Source organism: Sinocyclocheilus grahami, unplaced genomic scaffold (genome assembly GCF_001515645.1).
Source record: "Sinocyclocheilus grahami isolate Dianchi unplaced genomic scaffold, SAMN03320097.WGS_v1.1 scaffold342.1, whole genome shotgun sequence".
NCBI lineage: Eukaryota > Metazoa > Chordata > Actinopteri > Cypriniformes > Cyprinidae > Sinocyclocheilus > Sinocyclocheilus grahami.
In genome coordinates, this window is record NW_015505521.1 from 917,529 (window position 1) to 930,459 (window position 12,931).

Genomic DNA, 12,931 nt, shown 5'->3' on the forward strand with positions numbered 1-12,931 from the left:
GATGGTTAAGGACTCATCGGTTTTCATGCGAGCAACTACTGATAGCCAGTGCAAATTGATGAACAGAGGTGTGACATGCGTTCTTTTCGGCTCATTAAAGATTAATCTTGCAGCGGCATTTTGGATTAATTGTAGAGGTTTGATAGAAGTGGCTGGAAGACCTGCCAAGAGAGCATTGCAATTGTATTCGATTTATTATTTATTTTTAGTTTTCATTTTAATTGAATTCAAAGTTTTTGTAATTTTGTTGTATTTCATTTTTATTAGTTTTTATTTTTTAGTGTTTATAATTTTTAAATGTCCATTTGGTAAGTTTTCTGTTTAATAATAATAATAATAATAATAATAATAACGCTGATGAGAGAACAAATAAATGTCAAACATCATTCTGGCTCATTCATGACACTGGAAATGAAAGGTCAAGTTGAGTACAGTGCATGGTGGGATACAGTATTGCTTATAGTGTGCATTATATTATATATATTATATATTATTATAGCATACTATTACTGCAGAATAGTAGGTGGTAGTGTCCTATTTCATTATTTACAAAACAATTAAATGGGAAATGCTTCCTCAACATACTTTTCAACAATAGTGAAACATCGATTGTCTATAAATAAAATGAAAAAAGAAGAAAAAGAAAATGGTTTTAATAAAAAAGAATGTAAATATGAAAGGAAATTACAAAGTCCTTTATACCCCAGACTGGAACAAATAGTGATTAATAATAGAATTTGCCACCAAAGCACCAATAGCTAGATATTTTAAGTAACATTTAAATACACTTATTCAAAATAACCAATTTAACAAATGGTGCTTATTTTTAGCAAATAATTGTGTTTATTTAATCACTTTCTGAGTATTTTTTATAACCTCTTACGTATTTCGTAAGCTCTTATATATTTTATTAACACTCTTTCAGTTAACATATGGGGTGTTGGCACTGTACAATAATTTTTGCAAAAAATTAAAAAATCTCCATGATGATCGGAAGAGAAAATGTCAGACCACATAGGCTACTTCCCAACAAATCTACGTCCTCACAATTATGGACAGCAATTCATATATTATTCTCATTCCTAGAATATACTACATCTTTGCCAAACTAGCAGTGTTTTTTTTGACCACAGCTTTTTCCTCCAAATAATGGGCTTACACTTATTCAACAATAAATGAAACGCATGAAGTATTTTATCTCAAACTATATTGGATGAATAAATATTAAGAAATGAAGATGTTCAGGTAAACAAAATACGTATTTTAACACCAAGTTCTAGTTTGAGAAATAGACTCGAACGCGTTTTTGGACAGCAGTAGCTAACAGCAGCCATTAACGTGGGCCTGTCCTAGTTTAGCCAGCCGGCTAGCAATAGACAGCGACGACTCTCTTTACCCTATTGCCGTGCTAATTGACGAATTAAGAAATGAAGATGTTCAGGTAAACCAAATACGTATTTTAACACCAAGTTCTAGTTTGAGAAATAGACTCGAACGCGTTTTTGGACAGCAGTAGCTAACAGTAGCCATTAACGTGGGCCTGTCCTAGTTTAGCCAGCCGGCTAGCAACGAGAAGATAATTCAGCAATCAAGACACTACAGGATTCTATATCAAATTCAAAGACGGATAAAGCCACAAACATGCCGTTTAGCACACCCAAATGTATTATTAGGTGTGTAAACACAGTGCTACGCAGAGCAGTTTGTGCGGTTGCTAACACGGCTAACTTAGTTCTGTGATTTAACTGTGGTATGTCATTGAGTCGCTTAACTATTTAAATCGAGATGTAACGTTACTTTTTATGTTTTGTGTGTGTGTGTGTGTGTGTGTGTGTGTGTGTGTGTGTGTGTGTGTGTGTGTGTGTGTATATACCCTTGGCACTTTTGTTTTGTATTTGTAGTTCAAGCATTGTAAATAGAGAATCACAACATTTCATTACAGGACGTTTTAAAGCCTAAGACTAAGTATGACTCAAATGTTGAATAGTTTGCAATGTGAACACATTAACGACACACTGACACTTATTATTGTAGAGATATGATGCTTTTTTTTTAAAGATCATTATTTGGTGTATTTGGTGTAACAGAATATGTTGACATGCTTTAATGTTCAAAAAAACACATTATTTTTCAAATACTGTACATTATTGTAGGTCCTCTATGCCCCGCGTCTCTCTCTCTCTACAAAGTCCCTCCTTCCGACAAGCGCAGTCTGCTCTGATTGGCCAGCTGCCCCAGTGCATTGTGATTGGCCGAACACCGCAAGCACTCATCGGAAATGTAACGCCTCTTACCATAATCGCCAGCTTCATCTTTCAAAATAAATGTAAAGACAGAGCCTTTACGAAAGGGGAACAGAGTCTCGTGACAGACACAGTGATGAAGCTGGTATGTGTTTGCAGTACACAAGCCACGGTTAAGACAGCTGACTCCACTGTGATGTGTCTCTCTCGCGCACGCACACACACACACCGCTCTCGCGCTCTCTCTCGCTCGCGCACTCACGCGCGCACACACACACACACGATGCGCAAAACTTCGCATTTGAACAGTCAATAGCAAATACTTAAACTAATAACAAAACAGTAGCTGATTCAGAAGCGCCAGATTGTCATAGCAAAGTCAGAATTACCTCCTCTCCTAGGTTCACGAAACGGTCGTCCATAAAATGCATTGCTGTTCTGTTGTAAGTAATCTTAAAGATTCATAAATGCATCTACTTTTGGAAGGCCAAATAAAGTGCTTTTGCTTTCGCCTAGAAACACACAGCGTCTCCCTGACATGGCTGCTTCAACACTAACTGCGGTTCCTGAAACCACGCCTTCTTTCTTTGCGTGCACATTTGGGCGGCATTATGCTAATATTTCCACATAGTGAGGTAGATATCTGGGGGCGTGTTAGAACGAGCCGTTTTAGGGGGGCGTGGCAGAGGCTTAACTTTGATAAAGAATATCTCTTTGGTTTTGAGACTTTAGTCTTTGCAACTTCAGGGATCTTATCTATGCACAATCAGCTTGTAACACTCCAAAGAGAAAGGAAAACTTGAAATCGCATCATATGACCTCTTGCAAAAAAGCAAAAAGCTTATCCAGCAACCGGTAGCGACGAGAAGATAATTCAGTGACACTTCAAATGTATTAGTTAACTTAATTCATATTTAATGTATTAAATGTGTATTATATATTTTGTTTAGAATGGTAAAATACACCAATTAGTGATTATTAGCTACAGTCACTATAAGGTGAGCTCATTCCCCTCTCGTTAAAAAATTACAGGGATGTGCTGCTAATTATAGGACTGGAATCAAGAAATATGAATCAAGAATAAATAATTGGTCTAGTCTTTTTGGTCTCAATGGATTATCAAACCATAATTTTAGAGTTTATAAGTTGTAAACGTAGATCAGTAGTCTGCTTTGCTGTCAAATATACTCTCCTCTTATAGATTTCTTGCCTTTTTCCCTGTAGTTACGATTGAACAGCATTAAGAAACTGTCCACCATCGCTTTAGCTCTCGGCGTCGAAAGAACACGCACGGAACTTCTGCCTTTCCTCACAGGTACGTTTTTTTAATGACTGCTGGCTTATTTCCTATCCAATATGAGTATAACAGATTCATTTTAGGTGTAGTAAACTCTCCTTGTGCATAACTCTGTTTCTCATTTTCTGATTGATCAGATACCATCTATGATGAGGATGAAGTACTGCTTGCTCTTGCCGAACAACTGGGGAACTTCACCATGCTGGTTGGAGGCCCTGAATATGTGCACTGTCTCCTTGTAAGCTTTTTGACTTGATTTCATTCTGAAATTGACAATGAAATAATTCTGAGTTTGAATGTGTTTGCTTGTTACTTGCTGACTTGTGTGTTGTTGTTTTTTCAGCCCCCTTTGGAGAGTTTGGCTACAGTTGAAGAGACGGTGGTGCGAGACAAGGCAGTGGAGTCCCTGCGGAAGATCTCCCATGAACACTCTCCAGTGGACCTGGAAGTACACTTTGAGCCTCTGGTGAAGCGTTTGGCCAGCGGTGACTGGTTCACATCACGTACCTCTGCCTGTGGACTCTTCAGTGTCTGCTACCCACGAGTTTCCAGTACAGTCAAAGCTGAGATCCGCCAGTAAGTTTAACATCTTATGAGAAGCGTTTTGCTATAATACTATATTTTTATTTTGGAAACGGTGATGCATTTAAAACAAGATTGTTCACACCAAGAGCACACTGAGAAAGCACTTAAAAAAATTAACAATGCAGATTACACTCACTTTACCATCACTTTTTTTTAAGTCACTATGAATTAAAAATTAACAGTTATTTTTTTGTTATGGAATATATTGCAGTATTTATTACTGTCTGATTTATCTGTGCACTTTTTTTCCTTTTTTTACACTCTTGTGTCTTCGAAAATTTTAGTGAAAATTAGATTAATTGTCATGAAAATAATGTCACAATGGAAAAAAAAAGGTGCTAAAGCAGACATAATTTACTGTAAGCGAAATAACATTTATTTCTTTTGATTTTGGAGTAAAACATGATCCGGCCATGTTTTAACAGATTTCATCATATTCACACCAGTATAAATGTATATCAAATGCATTCGCACTTTTCACATCACTTCGTTCTCTCGGTGTGGCATATTCTTTGTATTAACAATATCAGCAGCTGTAAAACAGGGTTCCAGCTGGCTTATATCTTACTGAGTTTTATACTGAACATATAACACATTCTGACGTCAGACACATTTTTGTCCGTGGTGTGAATGGGTCCATTGGAATGTATTGCTTAAATGTATTATTTATTGTGGTAATTATTCACTCTCAGTGTGAATTGCTATTTAGATTAAGCGTAATTATAGTTACAGAGTGTTAATGTTAAAATAACAAGTGGAAAGGAAAATCACTACCTCATCGTCTTCATTTTCCGTTTAATTGGAAACATGTTAACACGTATATCATCTCTCCTCAGGCACTTCCGTACCCTGTGTTCTGATGATACTCCCATGGTGCGCCGTGCAGCCGCCTCCAAGCTGGGTGAATTTGCCAAAGTGTTGGAGCTGGAGTATGTCAAGAGTGACATAATTTCTCTCTTCACTGCATTGGCATCTGATGAACAGGTCTGGTTTCAGTAATACTCACTAAAATATACACACTGACTCTTAATTCCATCATTACTCAAACCACAGCATAAAGGCTCTGAGCACATGTCGCATGACAAGTCCATTGGAGGCTTGAAAGGTTTTCATTGTGTTTATGTAACTCAGTGCTGAAGCAGAGTTGAATGGTAAATATCAAAGTGTTTTCTTCTGACATCTGAATGCAAACATTTACATCACTGTAGGACTCTGTTCGTCTCCTGGCTGTGGAAGCCGGCGTCAGTATTGCCACTCTGTTGCCTCAAGAGGATCTGGAAGCTCTGGTAATGCCCACTCTGCGTCAGGCAGCAGAAGACAAATCCTGGAGGGTTCGCTACATGGTTGCAGACAAATTCTCTGATGTAAGCCAAAAGCAAATCATGCGTGACGTTCATTATATGTAATTGAATTTTATTGGAAAATCCTAGTGTTTTTTACAGAGTTCAATTTTCATGCAGCGGGGTGGCCCCCACCCATAATTCTCATCATGGGCATAACTACATTACCAGGGCTCTACGCTTACTTTTCTTTTTCAAAAATCTTCAAAAATTTAGGATCACGTAAACATTTTTAGGAGCACCTTCTAATCAATAATCCAAAATGTATCAAAAATTAGCCTTCCCTTTACAAGGCTGAAGCAGAGTTGAATGGTAAATATCAAAGTGTTTTCTTCTGACATCTGAATGCAAACATTTACATCACTGTAGGACTCTGTTCGTCTCCTGGCTGTGGAAGCCGGCGTCAGTATTGCCACTCTGTTGCCTCAAGAGGATCTGGAAGCTCTGGTAATGCCCACTCTGCGTCAGGCAGCAGAAGACAAATCCTGGAGGGTTCGCTACATGGTTGCAGACAAATTCTCTGATGTAAGCCAAAAGCAAATCATGCGTGACGTTCATTATATGTAATTGAATTTTATTGGAAAATCCTAGTGTTTTTTACAGAGTTCAATTTTCATGCTGCGGGGTGGCCCCCACCCATAATTCTCATCATGGGCATAACTACATTACCAGGGCTCTACGCTTACTTTTCTTTTTCAAAAATCTTCAAAAATGTAGGATCACGTAAACATTTTTAGGAGCACCTTCTAATCAATAATCCAAAATGTATCAAAAATTAGCCTTCCCTTTACAAGGTGATATTTGACTTCTTAAAGTGATTTACAGTGGAATTTTGTTTGTACCTTTGTAAATGGCATTTTTCTAACTTAAGGTATGTTATAGTATTTATATATAAAGTAATATATAGTATATATAAAGTATTTCATACTTAAAAGTATGTCATCTTTTGTCAAATTCTTTAAAAATAATATTTTATAAGCTTTTTAAAAATTGTAATTAAAACGACAGAATAAGAACAAGTAGAATAAGAAACATAAGTTACCAATCAAATGAAATCAGTATTAACAAACTTAATTTGTAGAGGTGGCACAGAAGAACACAAAAGTGGCTTGGTGTACTTTCAGACATTTAATGAGGCTCAGAGGTGGCATGAATGCAATTAAATCCATAAATTCATGATGAGATTAATGTTTTAAATATAACATTTTGAATATAGAAATATTAAATGATTTAAATAACTGAAAAGATACTTTTAACTCTTTCCCCGCCATTGATGAGTTATCTCATCTTTTAGAAGAAAACGCTTCCCCGCCAAAGATGAGTTTTTACGGCTTTTTGTGTTTTCACTGTTATACATTCGGGGGCGCTATTACACATCTTCTGAACGAGTACAAAACCTCCCGAACAAAAACACACGTGAACAGGACAGAGAAACTAGCGATCTCTTATGTAAACAGATGCATATGAAAAATAATGCGATCATCAGCAATAGACAGCATATAAATGAAAACTGCATAATGTTACGGCGTAAAATGTTAATCCAGGAAGTGGTATATGTCTGTGCAAGCTTTGGAGGTATTGATGGAAGCGATTTACTGGATTTATGCTTTGATAATCGTACTGAATATTATCCAGATGTAGTTTTTGATAAAAATTTGATTTTCTCACCTTTTTGCTCAAAATAATGAATTTTTTATGAAACCTCAATATATTCAAGTGTTGATAAAAAAAAGAATGCTTTATGCTAGAATAAAACTGATTCTTTTGTTTAAAAGTTGAGACTCTGATCTTTATTTTGGTGTATTGCATATTCAAATATTCATACAGCAAAATATACTGGAGGCCATCAAATTTTAGTGAAAATCGCTGGCGGTGGCTGGCAACTTTTTTTCAAAAATGCTGGTGGGGAAAGAGTTAAAAATTAAACTAAGACTGCCAGCAGGTGGCGGCAAGTCACTGATTTTTATCACTGAATCATTCATTCAATTGATTCATTCGAACGGCTGATTCATTCAGGAATGAAGTAAGTGACTGTCTTTATGAATAGATAATCATGAATCACTGACTCATTAGATTTGTTTAAAAACGCCCCTTCATTCAAAAACGAAACACTGCTGTGTTTGAATGGAGATGCGCAGCGGCTCCGCTGTGTCTTTGTTTTAAACTATTTTCAATGACGAAATAGAGCAAAATCAGACAATGATATAGTCAGACAATGTAAGTCACTTAATATTAAGTTGTTTATTGAACTGTTGTATTAAATCAGTATCGCATTTATAAACCCTTAAAAATCATTAAAAGCTGTCACTCATCTTAGTTCATCGCGATCTCACATTTATAATCAATGAAGCTCTCTACACTGCACAATGAGTTTCTTAAGGCGGGCGTACACGGTGCGATTTTTGCTGTCGTACGAGCTCGCAGGCAATTTTTTTTCTCTCGGGAGAAAATCGCAGATGCTCGCATGGTCGCGGCTCGTACCGTGTGAGAAGAATTACAGGCCGATTCGAGACGTTATGAGCACCTCCCGTCCTCCCGATAATTTTCAAAAATGTAAAAAAAAAATCGAATGCTGTCGGTTTAAATTCGTGGCGTATGTGCGGTTGAACGAGACGATTTGGCGATCCATCTGAAGTTGACCAATCAGAAGATGACAAAAACCATATAGTCTATAATAATTTTAGTTTAATTATACAGTTCTATTTTTTATTTGTTATTCCGAATGTGCCAAATTTGCCGTTCAGCTTTATGAATGAATATGCCTGTTGTATTTCCGGCAAAACGAGCAGAAATTCAGAAATGGCCTACTCCCTCGAGTTCTTTATGAAGAACAGAAAGTCCATGCTTTTCTCTGCTTTTCAGCCATTCTCTTTGCCATGTCCTTTGTCTTCATTTTTTTTTTTGTTGGACGTCACAAGCCGCCTGCCACAAAGAAAACTATTTCGTCCTCAGAATCCATATTTTTATGAGACAGAGTTTGTAAAATCGTAGTAAATTCGTGTCGTGTGTGACTGCCTCCGTACGATTTTCGGATAAACTCAATCGTGACATGTGCCAGAGCTCACGGCGTTCCGACCTTCAGAATCGCACCATGTACGCCCGTCTTTATTTACACCGTCTACACTTTGCTTATGAAATGATTTGTGAGATATGTCTGATGCATTACTCAACGCTGCAAAAACGCGTAGAAACCTTTGAAGCTCCCCTGAGCGCAATCACAAATATGATAATGATCGGGTCAGTCGCACTGGTGCTCCTAAAAATTTTTTCATAGTCGCACGCAGTAGTCGCATACGACTGAAATGGCCACACTGTAGAGCCCTGATTACTGTTTAAGTTTTGGGTTTGTAGGATTTTGAAAAGTATCTTATGCTCACCAAGACTTCATTTATTTAAAAACAGTAATATTGTTAAATATTATTTCAATTGAAAATAACTCTTTTCCATTTTATTATCTTTTTTTAAATGTAAATTGTTTCTGTGATGGCAAAACTGAATTTTCAGCAGCCATTACTCCAGTGTTTTGGTGCTCAAAAAGCATTTCTTATCACAGCTGAAAATGGTTGTGCTTTTTAATATCTTTGTGGAAAAATATATTTTCAAACAAATCTGCAGTCTGTTGAAGCGACTGCTACTCTGTGTGTGCCTTACAAGTACAGCAGGCACACACTGCGATCAGCAAATTCATGTCGCAGACTGATACGTCAAAGGTGACAAGCGTCTCGTATTGTAAGCTTGGCATAAGTGAGTGCAATATAAGCTGAGTAACAACTCTGACAGTTGATCCAATAATGAACTTGTCAGACTGATAAAAACTACAAAATCTTGTGTGGTTCATGATTGTTGTTTCAGTAGTTGTAGAGCTCTACCACTGAATAGCGATGCAGCAGTCACTTCTGTGTGATGTGAATTTGTGCACCCTTTATCTTTGTTTTACAGTGCTAATGTTATATAAGCTACCTGGAAACCTCTTCCCTGCTAAGGTTCAACAGCTAGATCACAGTTTCAGGATGCCACCTCAAGAGTTCACTGGTCTCTATAATCCTGCTGTGATGCACACTGCTCATTGTTGTGCAACTTGACCTAAATGCAGTTCCTTTCAATATTATTTTGTCATGTCATGGAATGATTTTGGATTATCCTGGGCCACTTGAAATGTTAGATATTTTAAAGGAAACAAAATGTTGAATGCCGTTAGAAACACCTAGCAAAATCCTGGGTTAAAAAGCAATGATCAGGCATTTTTGTGCCTGTACCACATCTAATGAACAGTGCTAGAATAGCCTTGATTGTATCCTAGCATGCACCGGAAGTGCCTTTGTCCTCGAGTCTGCAGGAAACGCTGAAGTGCTACTGTGAAATGGAAATGTGAAGTGACATGCTTGTCTCTGTGAATTTACAGCTGCAGAAGGCTGTGGGTCCAGAAATCACAAAGAATGACCTAGTGCCAGCCTTCCAGAATCTTCTGAAAGACTGTGAGGCTGAAGTTCGCGCTGCTGCTGCAAATAAAGTCAAAGGTGAGAGAAGACCCCCTAAGCAGCCATGTAATTTGTGAAAATAATGTTGAGTACCTCTGCTATTAATTTGCGTAATAGGTTTAAGTAATCATAGTTAAGATATTTTCAGTAAAATAAGCTGCACAAGTTGCAGAGGTCAAAATTACATTGTTGAGAGAAAAAAAACCAGATAAAATGCACAAGTGTATAAGTCACATTTTATTATAACATTCAAAAGTAATGTGAAAAACTGGTAATTTTTTTTTAATGTATTTTAGTTCCCCTCACTTCACAAGAAATCATTTAAATTGAATGGACATTCAGAATAGAAATTAGAAATATAAGTATAGAACATGAATTCTAGTGACGTTTATTATAAACACCAAGCCTAAACATATTTGTTTAAAGTAAAGCTGAAACTACCTGCATGTTGGAAATGTGCTGCACAAATAAACTTGGGCTCACATATCTCTCATATTTAGCACAAATTCAAATGTGTGCACTTTGCATATTCGGGTTGGGCCGATAGACGATGCCATGGCTGACAGACATCACGATGACAGTGCCTTGCCACCCATAATTAATTGTTTGCTTCAGTTGCACTACCAATGACTGAAATGCTCCAGGAAAGCTCTTTTCATGCTGAGCTGATCAAAATGAGCACAGCTGATCACAGTTGGAAGTCAAATGGCTTTGTGTGCCATTGAGAAGGTGATTAGCTACACCTGATTGAATTTACAAGGCATTTTTAGGAGGGGGTGATCCTTTTTCCAACTCCAACTTGTTTTTAATTTAAATACAGCTGGATAAATCAAAAACTGTGTCCGTCTTCATTTCAGGCTTCAAAGCAACAAAATTTGATTTGGTTTCACAAAAACCTACATGTTGTGAAAAATACTGTAATTTATAGACATATTTAGAATTTGCTGAAATTGCCTCTATTTCTTCCGTTTTTGTGTAGTCAGTTCCTCGCTTAAGGAATAAAATATTTAATTTTGTCATTATAAACAGCTTTTTTTTTTTTTCGTTTGTAGCCGGCATTTCAAACTGTGGTTCAAAGACTGCATGTGTCTAAAGTTTCATCTAGTCTGGAGTTAATTTGTAAATTTGCTCTTAAGAGTGTTTTTCTCTGATAATCGTGAAATTTCAGTGGTATTGGCTACTGAAATGTTTGTATTGTGATGACTCTCATTGATTATTTTTCTTGTGCTCAGAATTCTGTGAAAATTTGCCAGAGGACAGTAGAGAGACGATCATCATGACACACATTCTCCCCTGTGTTAAGGTAAAATGCTTTTTCACTAAGCACTTGTCAACATCTCTGTAATGCGTCACATTTCAGACTGATTACTTGTGCATCATTGTTCCAGTGCTCATCACATTAAATTGGTGCACAGTTCCAATCCTGGTTCAGTTACTGGCAGATAACTCTTGAGTCAGCATCTGTTCTCTAAGTGTCTAAGACTTAAACAAGATCAGATTAACAGCGTGGCATTGTGCCTGCAGCAAAACTAGAATACTTTTTTGCTCTGGATCGCGTTTACTGTATGTCAATCACTGTTTTCTCCTGTATTGTAAGAAGCATAGTGTTCTGGTGAAAATGACTTTGTGCAGACTCAAACCTCTTTTGAACCTTTATGTTGAACCTTTTTTTTTTTAAACCTCTTAAACTTTTTTTTTTATGGTAGTGTAACATATTTAATATGGTTATTTTTGCTGGAAATTCAGTGCATATTTTTGCACAATCCAGGGAATTCAGTACAATACAAAAGTTCTTCATTGATTTTCCTTTTCCTTTCATTTGAAACCAGAGAGACGCGATCCAAAAGCAAGATTCTTAACAGTCTAACATCTGAAAAAAATAAAAGCTTGACATTATGTAACACTTGAGTTAAAAACAAACTTAAAACAGTAAATCCGTACCAAAATACAGTCCTGCCCACTGATAGCCAAAATATATCTGCCAGTGTTACATTTAAATTTACCATTGTATCCTTACTGTTTTTGTGGTCACGTGGTCTATCTAGTAATACCCTCCGGTAGGATCAGTAGCAAAATACTCAAGATCCAGTATATACTGATACCAGTGAGATTTCACAGTTCATGTAGACTTCAGGTATTATACGTGATTAGTGGTCGACCGACATGTGTTTTTTGACAGCCGATGCCGATATCTTGGAAAGCAGGGTAGCCGATATAATTGTATTTATTTTAATTAATATTAAAAAAAAATTGAAATAATTTGAAAATGGATTAAAACATTTATTTGTAAAATAAACATACTTCTACTTTAGATGACAAAATATTTTCCACAAATAAGTAAATATTTAATAAAAATATAATTAAAAAGGAAGTAAACCGTAACCAACAGAGCACTCAGTATTCTGGGAAGTTTGTGTGCACTGGGAATCATATTTTTTCAAGTAAAGCCAAGGTAACACTCATTTTACATACAGCACACAGTGAAAATGACATGAATATGACAGTGGGCAAATGCATAGAGTGCAGCATAATTTGAAATCACAAATTTAATGTTTAAAGCATTAAATTTGCACGGACTGAAAGTCACGCAGCGAACACATGATCATGCAGGTCAAATGCACACTTCACAAGATCTCACAACTGGATTCGACTAAGTTTGCAAGGTTTGTGAAATAAAATTTTCATTAGCCATTCAAAGATTTGTTTAAATGACGTAAATGTGTATTTGCTGAATGCTGACGGCAAACGAGAAAGTATAATGTTTGCCTTTCTATTACTAATAATATAAAAGCAATCATTAAAATACTTTTTGTATACATTTTAATTCCTTTGTTTAACAGTTCTATCGGATTATTAGACAGACTTCTATCCGTATTAGACAGAACTGTTAACGACGACGGCGAACAAGAGGGAGTCAGGGAGAACGTGAGCATCGGCCGATAAGTTTTTTTTGTGCCGGCCTTGGCGATATATCGGTCGACCACTATA

The 12,931-nt window shown here is 36.6% G+C and overlaps 1 protein-coding gene across 1 annotated transcript in view; it reads left to right on the forward strand.

Moving 5' to 3' along the window:
* The first annotated feature begins 1,231 nt into the window (after positions 1-1,231).
* Positions 1,232-12,931, forward strand: part of LOC107603174 (serine/threonine-protein phosphatase 2A 65 kDa regulatory subunit A alpha isoform) — a 19,539-nt gene continuing 7,839 nt past the window's right edge. Inside the window, exons 1-9 of the mRNA XM_016295888.1 lie at positions 1,232-1,245; positions 1,354-1,441; positions 3,468-3,558; positions 3,678-3,778; positions 3,884-4,116; positions 4,962-5,109; positions 5,334-5,489; positions 9,868-9,982; positions 11,176-11,246. Coding sequence (XP_016151374.1) covers positions 1,232-1,245; positions 1,354-1,441; positions 3,468-3,558; positions 3,678-3,778; positions 3,884-4,116; positions 4,962-5,109; positions 5,334-5,489; positions 9,868-9,982; positions 11,176-11,246 — 1,017 coding nt within the window. The remainder of the gene's footprint in view (positions 1,246-1,353; positions 1,442-3,467; positions 3,559-3,677; positions 3,779-3,883; positions 4,117-4,961; positions 5,110-5,333; positions 5,490-9,867; positions 9,983-11,175; positions 11,247-12,931) is intronic.